Below are 22,065 nucleotides of genomic sequence, written 5' to 3' on the forward strand. Positions count from 1 at the left end.
AACGGCTGCAGTCAGTTGTTGAATCAGCTGTGACTGTTGCTGAATCTGTTGAGCCTGTAGGGCGACCACTCGGGCTACCTCGCGGATATCAGGCACCTTGCCGGGATCCATGGTTGGAGCCTACTGTAACGCCCGGAGTAGTGGATCCACTGGACCGGCACCAGCGATGGCACAAACCTCACCAGGGAGCGGAGTCTAAGGGGCCGCTGGTTTTCACCAGAGCCCGCCGCAAGGCGGGATGGACTTGCTGCGGCAGGCGACCCCCAGGTCGCTACCCCTGGCTTGGTTGCTGGTGTCGGCAGGCGAGGCGTGGCAGGAGATGGTACAGGCAATAGTCTGCAGATGAGAGAGCACGTGACTGGCTGGACACAGGAACAGGTGGAGTGACAGGGGAACAGGAACCAGGAACAGGGACAAGGGACCAGGTAACGGACAGGACTCAGGAACAGGGACTAGGGACCAGGTAACGGACAGGACACAGGAACAACAGGGAGCTGGGCCAAACGCTATGGGAAGCATGTAGAGGCTCCAACACAGGGGACAGGGCATGCTGGGATTTATAGGGGAGTGATTGGTGCAACTACCAATTAGGAGCGCACTGCCCCTTTAAATCTGAGACAGCCGGCGCGCGCGCGCCCTAGGAGGCGGGGACGCGCGCGCCGGCCGGCACAGCGAGAGACAGGAGCGTGGAGAGGTGAGGCGCCCCCCGGGGCCGAACGTGTAGCAGCGCCGGGTCCCTGCACCGGGACCCCGGCAGCTGCATAAGATGGGAGGAGGTCGCGGCGGCGGCCCGGAGCATGGGACGCCGCCGCGGCCGTGACAATACGACACCGCAAGGGACTAACAGGCAGCAGAAAGCCCTGTCAGTTGACACAACAGAACACTGCGGCCAGAAAGATCATCCGGGCTGATCTTTGCAGACACCGGCAGCTCCGTGACCCAGCCGGTCTCATACACCATGTGGACATGGCCATATACTGTATATATAAATTAGTCCAGTTATGAGTGGTAAAAATATAAATGTGCGTAAACCTGCACAGGGAGGAGATCGGGTACAACTTTTAAGACGGAGAGAAGCAAGTTGTATCCTGTGTTTCAGTACCAGATCTCCTCTGGGTCTCAATTTAGGCAATGATCTAATATATATATATATATAATATAAATATATATAGTCCCTTGCTATATATATCCTAAATGTATTGTACTATGTTGTATGAACTTTTTGAAAAAAAAAAATTCTTTTTAAAATTTTGCTACAGTTCAAACTATATGCGTTGAAGATGCGTTTTTCAACCTATCCCTTTAGTTCATTATACCTGTACTAAAGGGTTAATCCAGCAATGCCTTTACTCTACTAAATGTATTGTACTATGCTGTATGAACTTTTTCAAAAACTTTGGAAAAAAATTCTAATTTTAATTACTTTGCTACAGTTCACACTACATGCGTATAAGATGCGTTTTTTAACCTATTCTTTTTCATTATATCTGTGCTAAAGGGTTAATCCAGCCATGCCTTCACTTCATTCACCTGCTGAGGGGCGGTCATTTTGGGAAGCATTATGGGAGTCTTGCAACTATATATATATATTGTAACATGTATGTGTAAATATCTGCCATGATTAAGGGATTGCGTCCCGAAACGTGTCGGCGTGCTTTTATATTGTGATTATGTTTTAAGAAGACTTCAATAAAATGTTGGAATTTTATATGGGCGGTGGACAACTGAATTTTTTTCCTGATTGCAAAAATATAAATGACCTGGACGGGTTTAGCATTTATCTTTATGCTTCTTGTTTAAAATAATAAAAAAGCAAGTATAAAGCTCAGCGGGAGGATATATATTTTTATACAATGGGTTTTAAAACTAAGATAAATCACCAACACCCTCAAGTGAACAATAATTATAGAAAAACAATGGCCATATAAAACAATATGTGTCCTTTAGACACCAAATGTAATTACAATAAATGTCACATGAAAATTCTAACAATGAATTAATCAAATGAATTATAAAAATAACATAGCAGCTATTTCAGAGCTGACACCTACAGTCAGCATAATGAATTACAGAACAATAAAAAATAAAAACGGGGAAAAAATATAAAATGTCCATACAGTTCCATGGATCTTGCAGTTGACATTTTTCATTTTGACTTTTTTTTTATGTATAAATATTTTTTGCATTTGTATTTTTGTATTTTAGGATTATTTTCATTGTCTATCGCTGTGATCATGTGATGTTTATTGTAATTACATTGGGTGTCTGGAGGACAAAATGTTTATTTATTTAATATTGCTATTTGTTTCAGGTTTTTTTTCTCTTTTTTTACATGTTTTGTAGATGAAAAAAGTGAAAAATTTAATGAAATGCAAACTAATGTAGAACATATATATATATATATATATATATATATATATTCCATAGTAATTCAACCAACAACATGTTTACCTGATCAAAAATGCAAATGTTGTTTTGTCGGTTTGCCTCAAAAGAAAGACTCTAGCTAAATAACATGGGGAAGCTTATATGCACCACCTAGTGGTTATCACTGGTATTTAACGCTACAAAAAACTGGCTACTTCTGCATTGTTTTAAATCTACTGAATAAACTAAGAATGGCTATATCCAGATAATAAGTATAACAAAACTTTCAAAGAACTTCTCATATGTCCCAAGGGTATGTCAGAACATTCGACAGTTAGGGTTGGGGTGCTGAGACCCAATCATTTGCTAGAATGAAAGGACAGAAACACTTGGCTGTGTTCTGTGCACCTTCAGCTACACAGAAAGCCAAGTGTATGAGTGCACAATATATGGATTCAATGAAAATCTATAAGAGTTTAAATGAATCTGTTCACAGCTATTAGTGATGAGCGAATAGTGAAATATTCGAATATTCGTACGAATATCTCCCGAATATTCGATCCCATTAAAGTCTATGGGAACAAGTATTCAATTATTGAAAAAAAACGGAAGCTGGGGGATTTGAACGCTTATCGAATATTTTTTGAATATTCGGCAAACTATTCGATAATATTCGATAGATCGAATACCTTACTATTGATCGAATATCTATTCGATCGAACAGTATTCGCTCATCACTATCAGCTATCAAGGGAGAGACAACCGTAAATAAAGAAGCACAAAAACCAAGTGCTTCTGTCACTTTATTCTAGAAATAATTGGGAACCTTAGAACCTTAGAGAATCAAAACTTCTCACATGTCACAAGTCAAAAATCTGTTAAAATTTTAGATACACTTTAAAGGGGTTATCCAAAATTAGAAAAACATGGCCGCTTTTTTATCCAGATTTAGGGTTAGACTTATCTAAATAGTTTTTATTGTTTTTAGGCTTCTTTTTGGCTAGCAGCAAACGGTTTGACTTGAGGAATATATATGGAAATTAATACACAGGTGAAAAGCAAAACGAAACTTGACATTTGTCAGAATTATAATATCACATTTTATTTGTCGTTCTTGAAAAGTGTTCCATGTCGGAGCATACAATGTTCCAGCGACGCATTGTAAATACCTTTGCAAGTCTCTGCAAATTAAATATGATTGGCAATTACGACTTAATGTCATAATGTTCAGAGAATGGCACAGTATGCTTGTGTTGCTTGGTGACAGCAGGAATTCTTAACCTTTTCCATTACCCTAGTTATGGCTGTCAATTAGTTCTTCAAGTACGGTATCTGTGTTGTATTATGTGAACTTACTCTGAGTCATACATTACATTACAAGTCATTTTTGGGCATCTCTAGAGCTGTGCAGCAAGACAGTGTTGCCATTGAGCCTCGCAAAAACTCACATCTTTCTCTTGACTAAGTCACGACTTTAATTGTTTCTTAAGGAAACAAGAAATTTAAGGACTCCTTAAAGTGACTCTGTACCCACAATCTGCCCACCCCAAACTGCTTGTACCTTCAGATAGCTGCTTTTAATCCAAGATCTGTCCTGGGGTCCGTTCAGCAGGTGATGCAGTTATTGTCCTAAAAAACAACTTTTAAACTTGCAGCCCTGTGTCAAACTGGTGTGGCCTAGCGTGTCTATGCATTAGGCTGGCACAACCTCTCTGTGCCTCCTCCCCACCCTCTTCATCATTAGGAATGCCCCAGGCAGATTTTCTCCTATTCCTCACCTGTGTGAGCTCGGCACATGGTCTGGATCATTAAGGCACCTGTGCAGTGTTCACTGCAGAGGAATAGGAAAAAACTTGCCAGTAGCATTCCTAATAATGAAGAGGGTGGGGAGGGGGGACAGAGGGGTGGTGCAAAGTTAGGGCACAGATACTCTAGGCCACGGCAGTTTGGCACAGGGCTGCAAGATTAAAAGTTGTTTTTTTAGGACAATAACTGCATCACCTGCCGAACGGACCCCAGGACAGATCTTGGATTAAAAGCAGCTATCCGAATGTACAAGTGGTTTGGGGGGGGCAGAGTGTGGGTACAGAGTCGCTTTAAGAACAATGACAAAAATCTACAATTTTACTGTGACTCATGTAATGAAATAACACAAGTGATTTCTATCCTTGTACTATATTATAGGTATGGTTATATTGTTATAAATTAATTCATTTTAACCGCAATCAGGTTATCGTAGGCTATGGTATGTTCAGACCTCTATTTGGGGTTCTGTTCTCAGTCGCAGTCGGCACTTCCTTCTTTTTTGACAGCCAGAATAGCACAGCGTGCAGCATTACTCTTGCTGCCAAAATGACGGATCCTATTATAAGACAATTGAAAACCAGAGGTACTTGTATATACAGAACATGGCGGAAATGAAACTGTCTGTCCTGGAACAACATTTTAATCAAAATTCTGTGCCGTAACCTTTCCAGTCTATCTTTATACCAGCTGGGGGTCTGTTTTAATGTTATAGAAATCTGAATCCCCTGCAAAAACATAAATGTAGAGGAGAACTTTCTGGCTGACTACAGCCAACTCTAGGCTAGGTTAGGAACATGCTGCACATTGTTTTATGCTGCTAATATATTATATATATAATATAATTGTATATAGTTCTATATGTAGCATATACATAATTATGAACTTAATGGAGTAGGTTGATCTCGATGAACTCTTGTCTTTTTTCAGCCTTATTAACCCCTTCATGCCAGGTAATTGGTACACGGATGTTCAGGTCAAATTGAAGCAATGTTACTCCCTGCGCTTTTAATTTTCCACCTACAGGGCTGGATGGGGTGCCATTTTTTGCGCCATGATCTCTAGCTTTTATTGGGACCATACTGGTGTAGAAGAAAATTTTTATTTGCTTTTTATAAAAAAATTTCCTGATATACAATTTAAAAAAAAAATCAGCAATATTGTTTTTTTTCCTCTTTTCGTTTATGCTGTTCCCCGTGTGGGAACAATAGTGATATATTTTAATAGATCGGAAAATTTTGCACGTTTAGATATATGTTTATTTTGTATATTATTTTTTTATGTATATTTTTAAGATTTTTCTTTGTATAATGGCAAAGGAGGTAATTTAAACATTTATTGGGGCTTTATTTTATAGGGATTTTTTTTATGTTTTAAAAAAAATTTACACTTTTTAGGGGACTTATATATGCAATGTTCAGATTGCATATACCGAACGATGCTATGCCAAAGCATAGCATCCATCAGTATTATCGGTCTTGCTTGAGAGCAGACTCTATGCACAGATCGCTAATCCGACAGGACTAAGGTAAATGCGTGGCCGTGGCTGCATGTCATTACCTCCGGCTTTTTCTGTCAATTGTTTAATAAAGGATATTTGTACATATTATCTTATCAATAGTGATGTACCTAGCATTATTTGACATACACTGTTTCTTTTGTGTGATTTGTGCAGGGCCGACATGAAGGGGTGACTATGTAACCAAATAAAAAGGTATCTCATAAGGTTAGGCTATGCCATTACTTTTTGACCTGGGCATAAGTAGGAATGGCTGGGCCCCGTAGCTGCCCCCCCCAATAATGATATTAGCATACATGCCACTTAAATGCCCATGCTTTGTAGCTGTATTATACCACAGTCAGAGAAAGAGAAAGAAAATAAAAGACTACCTGCTGACCAGATGCATTTTCGGAGAACGCCTGAGATCCCTCTAATGATGCAGCTTGATAGGAATGACAATCACATTCACATCTGAAAGAAGAAAAGTTATTAACCTGTATTTGTTATCACTATCTACAAAATCTACAGAAATATCTGCTAACTCTTGGATCTGCACCTATCTGAGCAACAAGGACCCCCCATCCCTATCCAGTCTGCTTGCCATGTCTGGAGGTGGTTGGATTGCCTAAAAAAGCCAAGCAGGCTGATTTACAGTTTATGTAGCAGTTCAATTAAAGTTTTTTTTCAGACAAAATGCACTCTTGATTTATCCATGGAAGTGCACTTTTAGCTCAGGTCCCATTCAAGTAACAGAAGCTTAATTACTTGTCTTGAGCAGAGGCCAGAGGCTGCATTGACAATGAACTGGCTCACTGCGTGGAGCCAATCCGAGCTATGTACCACCAATGACGTGTGGCAGTGTAATTTAAATGCCTGTACTGGATGGGTAGGGGAGTGGGGGAGGGGCAGGATTTGCATAGCGGGGTCTACAGCACTGTACTCCCTCACCTTCAGGCTGGGGCTTGCCTCAGGGGACAGGACTGTGGAGGTAATCTCTTTATAGCTGTAACCCCTCTCTCACTGGACAGATAGTGATGCATGTATGTGCCCACATATGTACTGCTCATTCCTTCATACTCCCTGAAGTCTCTGTCAGCCCTTGTGTTGTACATCCTTTCCTTTCCTGCTATAATGTGCCTGCACTCACACTCAGCTATACACACTGCTGCTATAATGTGCCTGCACTCACACTCAGCTTTACACACTGCTGCTATAATGTGCCTGCACTTACACTCAGCCATACATACTGCTGCTATAATGTGCCTGCACTTACACTCAGCTATACACACTGCTGCTATAATGTGCCTGCACTTACACTCAGCTATACACACTGCTGCTATAATGTGCCTGCACTTACACTCAGCCATTCAAACTGCTTTGAAAGTTCCTCTCTCTGTCCTCCTACACAGCTCTGTGATTCTAACTTCCTGGTCCATGCTGAGCACACACACCCCTTCCCCATTGCTATCATGTGACCGTACAGACCTCTGACAGCAGCCCTGCTTCTCTATTCTAGCCTGTTCTACTACACTACTGCTTTTTTTTAGGTTTATGCACTTACTATACATTTGACTCCACATGTTGATTGCTATACTGTACAGTAACTTTTATTCAGAATTTAAAAAATCATTATTTTTGGGGTGTGGGACCAATTGTCTACATATCAGTGATTTCTAATGGTAAAAAAATTGCTTTGGTTTAGAAGTAGATTTGGATTACAAGCACGGTCCTGGAACGAATTATGCTCGTAATCCAAGGCACCACTGTATTCCCAATTCTTCTTTCTGACATCTGTTGGGGGAGAGTCACGAGGTACAATTCTCATTAGACAGCTGGTCCCATTGTAATTGGTGGGTTCAGCTGACTTTTCCCTAATATGTATGGAGACCAAAAAAGGCATAAAGGTTGTCAGAGCTTCTTAATACATGGAGACTCTCCCCCTGAATAGATCGTCTTCTAGAAAGTACTGTGCTCGCTCTGTTCACATACGTGCTGGAATCTATGTCAGATTTGAAAAAAAAAATAGCACTGGATGCAATGCTATTTTTTCCAGTAAAATGACAGACACCATGATGAGTCCTGAGGGTCCTCATTATAAGTCAGTGGGGGTCCATCAAGCATCATCGGTGTCTGCCATGTAATGGATCCAGCACTCCATCATTATCAGGTTTCTGTTCCTATGGCAGAACAAAAAATGGGGATATATATATATAATGCATTTGTAAACAGAGCCTCAGATTATCTCACACCAGAGCTGGAGAGCAGCAGGGCTTAGCATTTTCAAGCCTATTGTTCCAAGCCTAGTGCCACTGCTGTGTCTATGATTCAGCCTGGGTGTGTATAGAGAATGATCTGTAGACAGATTGCCAGTTGTCATGTCATATAAAGGAATAAATAATTGTACTCAGTATTCAGTCTCTGCTGGTTCATTACAAGCAGGCAAGCAACTGTGAGCTGGGGGAAGGTGGAATCTGTGCTCCTGAGCATGAGAGTACATTATAGCAGCCAGTGCTCCCCCCTTCTGGAGGTGCGCTCTGGAAAAAATGCCAATTTTAGATGGAGCCTGCAGAGAAATATTGTTTTCAATAAAGAACACACATACAATAGCTTATTCAGATAATTCACCCAGGAAGATACGGTATGTATGCTTTGGCCATATTAGCACAATATATGTTTAAGCAAATATTTAGAAAGTTAGGTTAAATAAATCTAAGATTAATAATTTAATTAATAAATTGTTGCTGTTGCTTCATCGTGAATACCTGTGTATGTGATTCCCAACATATCTGCAAATTCATTCATTTACCAAGAAAGGCTCCTTACCCCCAGAAATAGACCTTAAAGTCTTGGTAACTGGGTATTTTCCTTTACTGCAATCTGCTGTTGACTCCCTGTTGCTAGGCTCAGTCCATCTCTAGTAACAGCAGGACCAGGACAGAACACAGAAAGTGGGAGGCGGGGCTTAGCTAGTGCTATGTGCAGGAGAAGCGGAGAGTCCCTGCGCTGTGTATTTGCAATGTGTAAACCTGCCTTCATCCTACAGGGGATCCATAATGCACCATAATGAACAGCTTGCTGCTCTTTATTTCCTTTCTGCTCACATAACACCTTGCAAAATCATTGCATCAGTAACCGCTCCTGTCCCTTAAGTGTCATGTATAATAATGTACTGTAAATCAACCCCAGCACAGTGCCAGTCTATTTATTCCAGAATTATGCCATGGCAAAAGGCCAACTCTGGTCCTGCCGCTGAAATGGAGAAAATAAGAAATAGCTGTGCCCCATGGAGAGAATTCTCAGGCAATGTTTCCCCTAAGCTGTGTTCTCTGGGAAAAAAAGTTAAAATAACCCACTAATAAGGTTATTGAGTACAGGAACTGTATCCGTTAAGGTGACTGAAGTTTTTGGCTTTATCATTTCCAGAGTACACAGCTTAAAGAGAACAGTGCTATCAGTGGCTCAATAACAGCAGCGAGGGCGCTAAAATCACCTTTCGATCACTCTAAAGGGGTAATTCTAGAAAACTATGCACGTTTTATCTTTTCAATTGACCAGTACACTGTAAGGCCAAGTGTAATACTGAACAGCTGCACTTGTGCATCTGTACTATGGCTGGAAGGCCCGGCCTGACCATGGATCTGATAACCCAATCCGCCAGCCACCAGTTCAGGTTGTCAGACCCGTGGTCCCAAAGGGACATGCAACCATAATGTGGATACGAAAATATGTCTGTATTATATTTAAGTGAAACCAGCAGTAATCAGCAGTGGTATATGTACAGCCATTTCTATTTAGAGCGTTACATACAACGTTTAAAGGGATATTCTATACAGTAAAATAAATGGCATATCCCATGCACAGCACTCATCTCTCTTCATAGACATCAAAGGAGACTGCTAGTTCTCTCTACCACTTTAACCCTGGATTATAAATCCAGATTATTAAAGGAGAAGTCCAGCAACAACATTTCTTTTTTTTAGAAACCGCAGGGCACAGCGGCAACATAAAGTTAACTCACGTCTCCCCCTGCCTTTTCAGTGATGGATGCCAGCTTAGGGACCCCCGCCAGGCTCTGGGATATCCTGAGCTGCCGACATCATGATCCAAATGATGGACAGCCTGCTCAGCTAGTCAGTGACTGGGGTGGGACCAGGGGCGTAACTAGAAATGGTTGGGCCCCATAGCAAACTTTTGATTGGGCCCCCCTTCCATCGCTATTGCTGCTACAGTGGTAGTTACGCCCCTGGGTCGAACACTGCTCCAGTCACTGATTGGCTGTGCGGGCTGTCCATCAGTCTAGACAGACATTTTCCCCCAAGTCATGACATCATCACAACTCGGGGGAAAATGCCATCTAGCAGGGGACCTGGAGCTAGCCCAGTGGCACATCGCAGGTACGGGGAGAGGTAACCTCTAATCGTTGTTTTTGCCCCTTCCCCTGCTGGCTGTTAGCAGTTGGCTGCGGCTGGACTTCTTCTTTAAAAAACATGAGACCCAATTTCAATTACTAGTGGTTAGCTGTGACATTTTTGGAGTATATTTTGCATGAAGGTTTCTCATCGAAATGACTATTTAAAAGGCTAAAAATAAATAAAGACTTAGTAGTTCCCACAGTGGTCTACCTCTTTCTTTCTTTGTTCCTTGATTCAGAGCATAAGCGATCATTTTCTTTCTTTGCACTAGTGGAGGATTCAGATTGCTGAAGAATGGCTTTATTCTGCTAGAAACATATACAGTAAGAATTAGTATATGCTGATCAAGACTTATGTAAATGGAAGATGCTGATAATCACTACAGGTGTATCTCTAGGGGGTGGAAAAGTAGGAGTTACACCAGAACCCTGTTAACTGAGGGGTACTAAATGTCCCTTTGTAAAAAAAAAAATAAAAAATGCACAGTTAAAAATAAAAATTCTTTGGAGTTGTTAGACTGAATTTGAAATTTCTTCTTCCAAAAATGTATCTGCAGACATGTTGCCTAAATACATAGCTTATTTTTAGAGCATAGATCCGTAATACAGCATACAGGGGCATTCGATAAAAAAAGGGTGTGATTATTTGCAATGAAGACCAGTGTTAAAAAATAGGTCTTACGTAAACCTTGTACACACTTGTGCCAGATTTATGTAGAAATGCACACCTGTTATCTTTAGTCACCCTATTCACTTGTAAGGAAGTGGGGGGGGGGGTTGTAAACATGACGGTCATGCGAGGCTTCATACCCTTTTCGCTAAGCTCTGGACCCTTTTAAAATCGGCACAGGCAGTGCAAAACTCCTCAAATGTGGAGTATATCAATGATAAATGCGGCCACCAACGCTGGAGCGGGGAGGTAAGAGCATGTTATTTCTCTTATCCTCCCCAACACTTGCTTAAAAATTGGTGTGGACGGACTTCTTCATTAAGAAAATATAAAGGAAAAGAACAATCACAACAGGGGGCTTAAACCCCCCAAGGCGTTAAAGTGGATTAAAGAATAGCATATCAGTGTTTGGGGGTCTGACTATACAACCACCACTGAGGCAGGGGATGAGGAACCTACAACCTGCAAAACTACAATTCCCAGCATGCTTGGACTTCCAAAAGTTTGTAGATTTGTAGTTTTACAACAGCTAGAGGGCTGCGGTTCCCTAATCCATGGATTAAAAGAATGAGGATTACTACCATACATGTTACAGCTCCCATAGGAGCTACAATAGTAGTTCTCTTGGTTTTCACCCAGATACATGGACAGCCGCCCACTGACTTACCATACATATGGAATCTTGAAGCTTAACATAAAGTGCATCTCTTTCTTCTACTAACTGTTTTATTTCATGTTCATTCTTCTTTTTTAACTCTTCTAAGTGCATTGCGTGATCCTGTAATGGTTAGCATGCAAAGCAAATGGGCATTAATATATAAATATAGATTCAAAATCACAGAAATGTTAAAAAGACAGTATGGCTGAATCCTAATGTCTATACTAGGTGAACTAGACAAAACATTAAGGGTCAGTTCACACGTACAGACTCGCAGCGTAAATCTGTCTGCGAGTCTGTCAGGTCCTGGCAGTTCCCTGTCACTACATACTCGCAGCTGTCTGAACGATGCGTGTTTGTAATTCTGCCGGCCCCTTAACCCCTTCTGCTGTCTCCCGGCTCCCTCTCTGTATACATTACTTCTCCTCGCTGCACGGGGTCCCGGCGTACTGCTCTCCTGCCTGGCCAAGCAGGAGAGGTAATGTATACAGAGCGGGAGTCGGGCGGCAGCAGAAGGGGTTAAGTGGCCGGCAGAATTACATACACGCAGCGGTTGTTCAGACAGCTGCGAGTATGTAGTGACAGTGAACTGCCAGGACCTGACAGACTCGCAGCCAGATTTACGCTGCGAGTCTGTACGTCTGAACAGAACCTAAAGAGGAACTTAGACTAATCTAACCTGCTGATAGCTCCCTATTGTGCACAGGGCACTGAGGATGAAGGTATGTCTTTTACCTTCATCCTCAGTGCCGTTCCTGTGCCGTTTTAATATAGCGCTCTTTACAGTAAGGCCGTTTGAGCACTGCCCCACCCTCCCAGAGCGCCACTCTGCCCCCAGCCGGCCCACCCCTTCTAACAACTATCACTGGGGTGGGCCTCTGGGGGACTACATTAAAACTGCACTGGAACAGTGTACCTTTATCCTCAGCAACCCGTGTGCACTAGGGAGCTATCAGCAGGTTAGATTCGTCTAATTCGTCTAGTTCCCCTTTAAAAATAGTGTTCTGGGCTAGAGTTATTGAGGACATATCCTCTGAAGGTCACCAATATTAGATTGGTCCAAGCCCTGCCACCCCAGCTGCTTGCCAGAGTCTCGGCACCCGCCAGTACAGAGAACTTAAATGAAAGCAAGCTGCCCTGAAAATAATGTAGTGGCTGGTCTGCGGTACTGCAGCTCAGCTCCCATTCACTTCAATGAGAGCTGAGCTGCAGTAACCCAGCACAGCCACTACATAATGTATGGAGCTCTCTGCTTCCAGCCCTGTTCTCTGTATATGTGGAAACTAATATGATGGAAAACTAATGTCGAGGGTGTGTGAGTCCAATATTAAAGACCTATTCTGATAATAGGCCATTAATTTAATTAAGAATAGATAACCCCTTCAATTCTTATTCTCTATGGAAGCAGAACATGGCTGTAGATCCTACAGTACTTTCTGCAGTCGCCTCTTCTCTTCCACCATAGATGTCTGGATGGATTTGATTTCAGCCGCATGATTTTTTGCCAAGTCTTCTCGACTCTTCACAAGCTGCTCTTTTAGATGCTTTGTCTCAGCTTCTTTCTGCCGTTTTGTTTTACTGATGTCTTCTTTGTGTTGTTTTGGAACAGAATGTTCTCTCAAGTACTAGTGGATGGAGAGAAAGACATGTACAGGGTTTAAATGGACCTGTTATTCATTGTAATAAGACATCTCACGGCACAGTAGCTAGAGGATTAAACGAACACTGAAGGCAGAAAATAGAGATATCAGGTAAAAAGTAATCCGAGGAATTCCTTCCAGCATCTCCTTCTTTCCCTTGATCTTATTATGACTCATATTGCAATAAAAACTCTGAAATATACAATGAATTCTAGATGTTTCCCAAGAGATCAGCCATTTTTTTTTTCTTTTTTTTTTTTCACATTAATCCTACGCTATTCAGCATGCGGTAAAAACAGCATAATAAATATATTCTTTGGGTAATTATGATTATAGCTATATCAAATTTGCATAGTTTTTTTTTTTAACTATTACCATTTTGGCACAATAGAGACTATTATAAAAGGCAGAATATCAGAACAAGGCCCATTATTTGATACACAGTGTGACCAGAAAATTTTTTTTGCTGTAGATCTGCTACAACACAGTTCTATTCAAGGGTGCCTTCAAACGTATCGGATTCGCAGTGGATTTCACACTGCGAATTCGCCGCAAAATCCGCTGCGGGTCCAGTGCCATTCATCCTGCTGTGAGTATGTGAGTTAACCCGCCAGCCGCTCACAGCCCGCCGCCGAGAGCATACATTACCTGATCAGCGCCGCCGCTACATGTGAGGCTCCCAGCTCTGGTCCCGCTCAGCCAATCAGTGCTAAGCACTGATTGGCTGAGCAGGACCGATGGGAGCCGGCAGCCTCACATGCAGCCTCGGCGCCAAGCAGGTAATGTATTCTGCGGGGGGGGGGGGGATTTAACTGCGAATTCGCAACATGAAATCCGCTGCGGATCCGGTACATGTGAAGGCACCCTAAAGGGTATTCTAATCTCAACATAGTTAAACTTGTAGGACTTGTCAAGTTAAATATTTAGTTATTTGGAAAATTTACCTCCATCTGGTACGCCTACTGTTTTCCTGCCCATGTCTTGTTTACAGCTTATTGTCTAGGTTGCCAACCACCTCTATGCTCTAAAAGCAGTAGTCTGACTGATATATACTACAGTTTATGTACATTCTGTCTCTATACATCTTCATTATAGCTATATAGGCACTGGCCAGACCACTGCTTTTAGAGCAGAGTGTGGTCAGCAACCTAGACAGCAATGGGAGAAAAAGAACAGCACATCAAGTTTGCTAAACTAATGTATTTGCAAAAATACTTAACTAGACGAGTTCTACAAGTTTAATTATATTAGTTGAGATGGGAATACTCCTTTAAGCTTTAGAATAAAAAAAATATTTTACATTTAGACTGGGTTCACACTACCTATATTTCAGTCAGTATTGTGGTCCTCATATTGCAACCAAAACCAGGAGTGGATTAAAAACACAGAAAGGATCTGTTCACACAATGGTGAAATTGAGTGGATGGCCGCCATATAACAGTAAATAACGGCCATTATTTCAATACAACAGCCGTTGTTTTAAAATAACAATAACAGCAAATATTTGCCATTAAATGGCGGCAATCCACTCAATTTCAACATTGTGGGAACAGATCCTTTCTGTGTTTTTAATCCACTCCTGGTTTTGGTTGCAATATGAAGACCACAATACTGACTGAAAGATACGTAGTGTGAACCAAGCCTTAGGCTGCGTTCACACTACGTATATTTCAGTCAGTATTGCAACCAAAACCAGGAGTGGATTAAAACACAGAAAGGATCTGTTCACACAATGGTGAAATTGAGTGGATGGCCGCCATATAACAGTAAATAACGGCCATTATTTCAATATAACAGCCGTTGTTTTAAAATAACAGCAAATATTTGCCATTAAATGGCGGCCATCCACTCAATTTTACCATTGTGTGAACAGATCCTTTCTGTGTTTTAAATCCACTCCTGGTTTTGGTTGCAAAACTGACTGAAATATACTGATTGAAATATACATATACTGACTGAAATATACGTAGTGTGAACGCAGCCTCAAAGTGTAGGAAACTGCCGTTATTCTGCTTATTCCTATAGCAGTAAGCAAAAAAACAAATTAAACAATAACTCAACTGGAAGTCTTGAATCTAAAAATGATGTTCTGCCAAATACATCATCATGTTTTTCACGATACAAGAGATTTTTTTGGATTTCCAACAGTTTTTCTTGTGCTGCTTGTCTGCCAGTACAATACCTGCTTAGAATTCACAGCGTCTCCGCCATCTCTCTTGCTTGCAGTTGTTTTCCGGACCGGTTTCTGTTGCTGTTGATCTATTTGACTTTTTAATTCAGCGAGTTCGGCGTGAGCTGCTTTATGTGCGCTTGAGATGCTCTTCATCTGTTCTGTCAGAACAAAGCAATGTATTATTGTTTTAAAACACTGCAGACAGCGCAAGATGGAGAGGGCAGCATAAAGGGTTAACACGTACTACCTGTCTGTTTCTGGATCTCATTTTCTTGCTGTAATAATCTCTGCTTTGCCACTGAGAGCTCCTCTGTTGCGTTTCTCTGCATGCTTCTGGACTCTACTAGCTCCTCTTCTTTCTGTCTCAGCTGGGCCTCCAAATCCTAGTAGAAAATAAGATCTTACTCTGTTACAATCACATTTATGGCTTCACTTTAATTGGACGTACCGTAGAGTGGTCATTTTCACGTTCCATTAGAAAGCATTTTCACCTACAACACCTTGTGACCTTGGCATTCAGCCTTTAGTTATATCTTTCTTATCCTCGATAATGATAGCCATTACAGTTCCCATAGTGCTTGTTACACAATTTTCCCAGAACGCAAAGTGGCGGTTCTCGACCGTCAGTGCTGTGGTAGAGGAAAATGTATAGCTGCATCATTGGGTAAATTTGTCATTCAGGTGTCTCGAAAATCCGGAGCTAAATTCTCTGTGGGAACTGTAATGTTAGCCCTTTTCAGAAACTTGTCCGCCCCTTTGAATAGAGTGATGGTCAAACATGAACTCTGCTTATATCTATGGGCCTGATATAGCTAAGTGCTTTATTTGGCTATATTCATCCTGATCATAGAGTTAGGGGCCTATTCCACGGAGCGATAATCGGCGGAATCGGCCCGATTCGGCCAAATATCGCTCTGTGGAATAAAAACAACGATCAGCCGATGACAGCGATCATCGGCTGATCTTTGATATAGGTTAAAACCTGTAATTGTCAGGCGCCAACCGCGCATCGCTACGTGTAATTGCGGTGCGCAGCCGGCGACCGACAATTTACATTACCTATCCAGGCTGCAGGGCTCCTCTTGCAGTCTTCTTCTCCCTGGGTACCACGCGCTTCAGCTTCAGAGCAGCCTGTCTGAGCTGATCAGCCCTGCAGCCTGGATAAGTAATGTATAAAGTTTAAGCAAGGGCTGCAAGGACATCGGTAACGATGTCCATGCAGCCCTTGTTAAACAATAATTGGGCTGTGTGGAACAGGCCCAGTAAACGAGCGCAGATCTAGCAGATCGGCACTCATTTACAGTTATTATAGGGCCCTTATCGGCCCATGGAATAACAATAGCATCAGTACACATACCCAACCATTCCAGAGTGGTTGATCTACAGCCCCTTAAAATGAGAGGATTCTCCTCCCGCTCACCTACAGCCTTTTTTAGCACAAGAACTAAAAAAGCTTACAAAGCATTCTGTCTTGCTCATAGTTTTAGCTCTCTCTGGGGAAATTGTTGTATTTGCTCCACATAGGTGTTTGGTGTTTGCTCCACAGCTTATCCATGGGCTATATATTGGAAAATTCTCCAGTTACATCCCAAAGTGCTTATAACTCCTGCAGATTTTTCAGTGGATTCACTGTACTCAAATCCAGAAAATATGTCACATGAATTCTCACTCACAGGCATATTACAGATGCTCTTACTCAATGGATCACCTGACAGTGGCCTTTCAACCTCTTTAGATGTACTGTATGTGTACCACATAGTCAGAGTAGAGAAGTTGTGCAAGACCCTCACAGTTAAGTACTAGAATCGTCAGGTTTTTAAGCAGGTCATTATTAGGTATTTCTTTACTGGAACCCCACAGCTGGGAATTGTACAAACGTTGGTCAACCCCACAGGGAGTTGTATTATTATTATTATACAAAAGTAAAGAAAGAAAATGAAGTCACTCATTCATATTTCTGCACCTAAGAGAAGCCTGACAACTAAAAGTTTGGAGAAAAAAGATAAAATTCTTCTGATTTCTTGGGAAACCATGCCCCAGCCTCAGTAAAGCCAGCTAAACATTACTGCTAACATCTCCAGTGACCAGGCCATTGATCCTCCAAAACCTACAGTCAATCTAAGTCAAACTAAGGCATCTAGGCAGTTAGACAACAGGTGTTGCCATCTCTGTCATTCAATCACAGAATGCCAAACAGTTAAAGAGAATCTGTCACTAGGTTTTTGCTGCCTTAAAGGAGAAGTCCGGCCAAAATTAATTTTTGATATGTTGTTACTGATGAAAAGTTATACAAATTTCTAATGTACATTAATTATGGGAAAAGCACATATAGGGCTATTTCCCTTAATTTAGTAGATCAGGAAGTGTTAGAATTCTCTCAGATACAGTGACGTCACAACGAAAGGTGTAATTCCTATGGAGTGTCCAGCAGGGGACGCTCTATATGTAGAAGTCTATGGGACTTTATTGTTTCTATAGATGTCTATGTAAAGTAATGTAATGTAGTGTAGTGTACAGTGCTTTACTGAATGAATACATCTGTGGAATACTATGGGGAACAAGTGTCCTTGCTCCCCAAAGTATTGCATAAATGTATTCATTCAGTACATTAGGATATGACAGTAAGCCCGCCGATCCGCCGCACTCCCGCCGATCCGCCGCATTCCCGCCGCCCGCCGATCCAGATTATATACACTGAACTACAGCTCCCATCATTATCAGGTGATGGGAGCTGTAGCTGGGTTATGGATATGACTTGCCTGCCGCCGCTGATGCCACTGCTTATGCCGCCGGGCGCAGGGGGGAGCCGCTCAGTACTCAGGAGCGCTCCCCCCTCCTCCTCCTTCCGGGATCCTGGGAACCACCTCCCTATCTCAGGGCTGACTCCCCGCCTGGCCACCGCTCTCCCCCCACACATACCGGCTCCCGATGCTTCCCGGTGTCCGCACTGATGCATCAGGAGCCGGTATGTGTGGGAGGAGAGCGGTGGCCAGGCGGGGAGTCAGCCCTGGGATAGGGGGGAGGTTCCCAGGATCCCGGAAGGAGGAGGAGGGGGGAGCGCTCCTGTGTACTGAGCGGCTCCCCCCTTGCGCCCGGCGGCATAAGCAGTGGCATCAGCGGCGGCAGGCAAGTCATATCCATAACCCAGCTACAGCTCCCATCACCTGATGATGATGGGAGCTGTAGTTTAGTGTGTATAGTGCGGATCGGTGGGCGGGCGGCGGATCGGCGGGCTTACTGTGATATTCTAATGTACTAAATGAATACATTTATGCAATACTTTGGGGAGCAAGGACACTTGTTCCCCATAGTATTCCATAGATGTATTCATTCAATAAAGCATACTGTACACTACACTACATTACATTACTTTACATAGACATCTATAGAAACAATAAAGTCCCATAGACTTCTACATATAGAGCGCCCCCTGCTGGACACTCCATAGGAATTACACCTTTCGTCGTGACGTCACTATATCTGAGAGAATTCTAACACTTAATGATCTACTAAATTAAGGGAAATAGCCCTATATGTGCTTTTCCCATAATTAATGTACATTAGAAATTTGTATAACTTTTTATCAGTAACAACATATCAAAAATTAATTTTGGCCGGACTTCTCCTTTAAATAAGGGCCAGAATAAACTACAGGAATGCTGAACAGAACAATGTATTACTTACGTCATTGTGTTCAGCTGTTCTAATATGCAGAAGAATGTCATTCATGCTGCACCACTTCCCCTGCCCTCCAGCTGCTGATTGAAAGTTGTCTGTCAATACACTGCATGGATAGATAACTGCCAATCAGCAGCTGGTGGGCGGAGTTTGCTCTTACTCATGAATATCTAGGACTACTGAGCAGAGGATAATATAATGGAGAGGCTTACTTATTCTCCGTATTATTCAAGAGGATATCTCCGAATCAGCTGCACAGAACAATGTGATACATCATTCTGTTCAGCTTCTCTGTCATTAGTTTATGTTACTTTAAAATAGGGCAGCATAAACCTACTGACAGAATCTCTTTAAATTGACAGCTTAAGACAGCTGGGGGTCTAGTGAGAGCTGTTAGGCCTGACGGAAAGTAAACTGTAAAGGGCCCTTATTCAACATGCTGACAGAACAATACAAATGTTCAATGTGGTGGGAAGTTTAAGAGTACCTAATGTCTTTCTGACATGTCATAGCAACATTAAGAAGTTTTGATTGGTGGAGGTCTGGATGCTGAGACTCTTAACCGATCACTAAAATGGATTTGTAGCAGCGCTCAGCAGAGCATGATGCTATTTGTGTTTTCTCATCACTGTAACACTGGTTCACAGACAGTCTACATAATGTCTATGGGCCTTCTGTAAATCCATACAACACTATGAGCGGAGTTGAGAGGTGAGGAGCAAACACAAACCAACAGGGTGCTCAGCTGCACTCTGTTCATGGGCATGCCAGAATTTTTTTTTTTTTAAACTTTAGGTATAATCAGCAGGAAGGAATGGTTGCCTGTTTACCTGAACCAAGTCTTTCATTTTATGAGAATGTTGCTTGGCTTCAAGTATTTCAAGCTCCTTGGCCTCCAGATCCTCTTTCAGCTGTTGGAGTTCCTGGAGTGTAGCAGCTTCCTTAGCCTGACTGCCCTTCCTCTGGTCTTGCTCTTTCTGCTGGAGCTGTTTTATCATTTCAGTAACGGACTGCTGCAGAGCTTTTCTTAAGTTTTCCTTCTCTTTGACATAGTTGCTGTGGAGTTTGCTTGTCTTCACTGTATAGTCCTCGGTTAATTTGCGGTTCTGTGTTTTTAGATTATCTATCTCTTTGCTCAGCACCTGGATTTCCTTTTTAAGTTTCTCATTTAATTTTTCGACAGACTTCTCTTGGTCACTTGAGGCTCGTTCTTTTCTTAGAGCATCGGCCTCCTCTGTGAGTTGCTGCAGACGCTTTTCATAATCAGTCTTCATAGAGATCATTTCCTTGGACAAGGCAGCCATCCTTTCAGCTTGCTCACACTGGCTCTTCAATTCCCTCTCTTCTGACTGTTTCTTGTACATAGCAAGATCAGCTAAACTTTGTTCTTTTATCACGTTATTTTTCTCCAGCACCTCCTCAAGGTTCTGTATCTGTATTCTTAGGTTCTTCTCTTCCTCTACCATGTTCTCATATTTGAGAACTTTTTCTTTTGTCTCGTTTGAAATGAGATCTATTTCATTTTGATGCGCTTCCTTTAAAGCGACAATATTCACTTCATATTCATCAATCTTGAGATTTAAAGAATAAATTACCTGCAGAAACAGAATACAGGACAGAAACTGTATTCACTGTATAATAACATGATGAATATCATGTAGTGAGATTAGAGAATTGTACAGTCAGCATAATATGACATCTAAACTCTTTATCTTACTCTTCTACTAATCGATTCACTGTTCGTGTGCAGTAACCTCCCTTCCCCCATCATTGGGAGTGAGTTGTGATAGATAGACATGAAGAACTGTCGCGGAGCCACGGAGGCTGCAAACAAGTGCTGATCAGTGATATTGTCAGCTCATTTGCTAAGCCTTTAAACAGCACAACAAATCAAGGGGCCTGGGCTGTACGAAGGACCCTTGTATTATTTGTGCAGCCTGGGGAACTAACAGTCAGTTTCCAAATCACTAGCACTCTATACCGTGCTGGTTGTAATCTGTCATCTGGCTTCTCTAGTCTTCTGCCCTTTGGCTGTATCTTCAGGCCCCGCCGACTGTCAATCATTCCAGAGGGGGCAGCGGCCTGAAATTACAGCCAAACTGGAGGACCAGAGAACAAGATGCTGGATCACAAGCAGCATGACTGGTAAGTATACATTGCTGCTTGTGATCTGGAAACTGACAGCACGGACATATACTGTACATATCTGTGCTGTCAGCAGGGCCGGCGTTAGGGGGGGGCAAGCAGGGCAAATGCCCAGGGCCCCCATCCCCCAGGGGCCCCCTACCGCAGTTCCAGTGGAGAGGAGAGCACAGACAGCGTCCTGCAGCGTCTGGCAGTGATCCCTGGCTGCTGCTATCAGGGGTCACGCAGAGGCTGCAGTACGCTGGGCTCCGTGTCTGCTCCCCCTCCCCCTCCCTCTAGCTCCTCTCACTGCACGTGACTTCCTGCTCTGGTGTGGAGCTGTCGGGACGATGGAGGAGAGGGCTGCCGGGTGAGGATGACAGCCTGCTGCTGCTGCAAGGAACATGAGGGGGATTCACCACTACAACCAGCATGCTAGAGGGGGTAAGTATACTGTATATGTAGTGTAATGTGTATGAATGTAAGTGTATAATGGATGAATGTAGTGTGTGTTACATGTCCTGTGTATAGTGTGTGGACTGGATGGTTTGTATCTGTATAATGTGTTTTCATGGGTGTGTGAGTGTGTGTGTGTGTGTATATATATAATGGTGTGTGTGTGTGTGTGTATATATATATATATATATATATATAATGATGTGTGTGTATAAGAAGCACTGCTGACTCCAAGTGTTGAGGTGAATAGACTGTATATAGGAGCTGCAGCCATTCTCCGGCCTCATCCGTCCTATGTAATTGCTGCAGCTCCTATGTATAGTGTATGACGACATCACTAAGGCAATACGGTGTATTTTATTGAGAAAAAAATAAGGTGGTGGTCACTGTATGGTGGTAATATTGGTCTGTATATAGTGTCATTATGCAGTGGTCACTCTTTGGCATTAATATTGGTCTGTATATAGCGTATATATATACACTCATTACTGCCATAGATTGACTACCACATAATGACACTATATACAGACCAATATTACCGCCATACAGTGACCACCACATAATGACTCTATATACACACTATA

At 42.3% G+C, this 22,065-nt stretch overlaps 1 protein-coding gene across 3 annotated transcripts in view; it reads right to left on the bottom strand.

Annotated features, from left to right (window-relative positions):
* The window catches only part of FAM184B (family with sequence similarity 184 member B), a 71,659-nt gene that overhangs the window by 14,755 nt on the left and 34,839 nt on the right, over positions 1–22,065 (bottom strand). The window contains exons 2-8 of one of the 3 annotated variants that reach the window (XM_069976471.1): positions 19,732–20,496; positions 15,471–15,606; positions 15,233–15,381; positions 12,844–13,035; positions 11,420–11,530; positions 10,294–10,391; positions 6,061–6,142 (exon numbers count right to left, since the gene is read on the bottom strand). In XM_069976471.1, coding sequence (XP_069832572.1) covers positions 6,061–6,142; positions 10,294–10,391; positions 11,420–11,530; positions 12,844–13,035; positions 15,233–15,381; positions 15,471–15,606; positions 19,732–20,496 — 1,533 coding nt within the window. Of the gene's footprint in view, positions 1–6,060; positions 6,143–10,293; positions 10,392–11,419; positions 11,531–12,843; positions 13,036–15,232; positions 15,382–15,467; positions 15,607–19,731; positions 20,497–22,065 lie in introns of all 3 variants that reach the window. The other 2 variants (XM_069976472.1, XM_069976469.1) reach the window with 2 other exon arrangements.

Source organism: Dendropsophus ebraccatus, chromosome 7 (genome assembly GCF_027789765.1).
Source record: "Dendropsophus ebraccatus isolate aDenEbr1 chromosome 7, aDenEbr1.pat, whole genome shotgun sequence".
In the NCBI taxonomy this organism is placed as follows: Eukaryota; Metazoa; Chordata; class Amphibia; order Anura; family Hylidae; genus Dendropsophus; species Dendropsophus ebraccatus.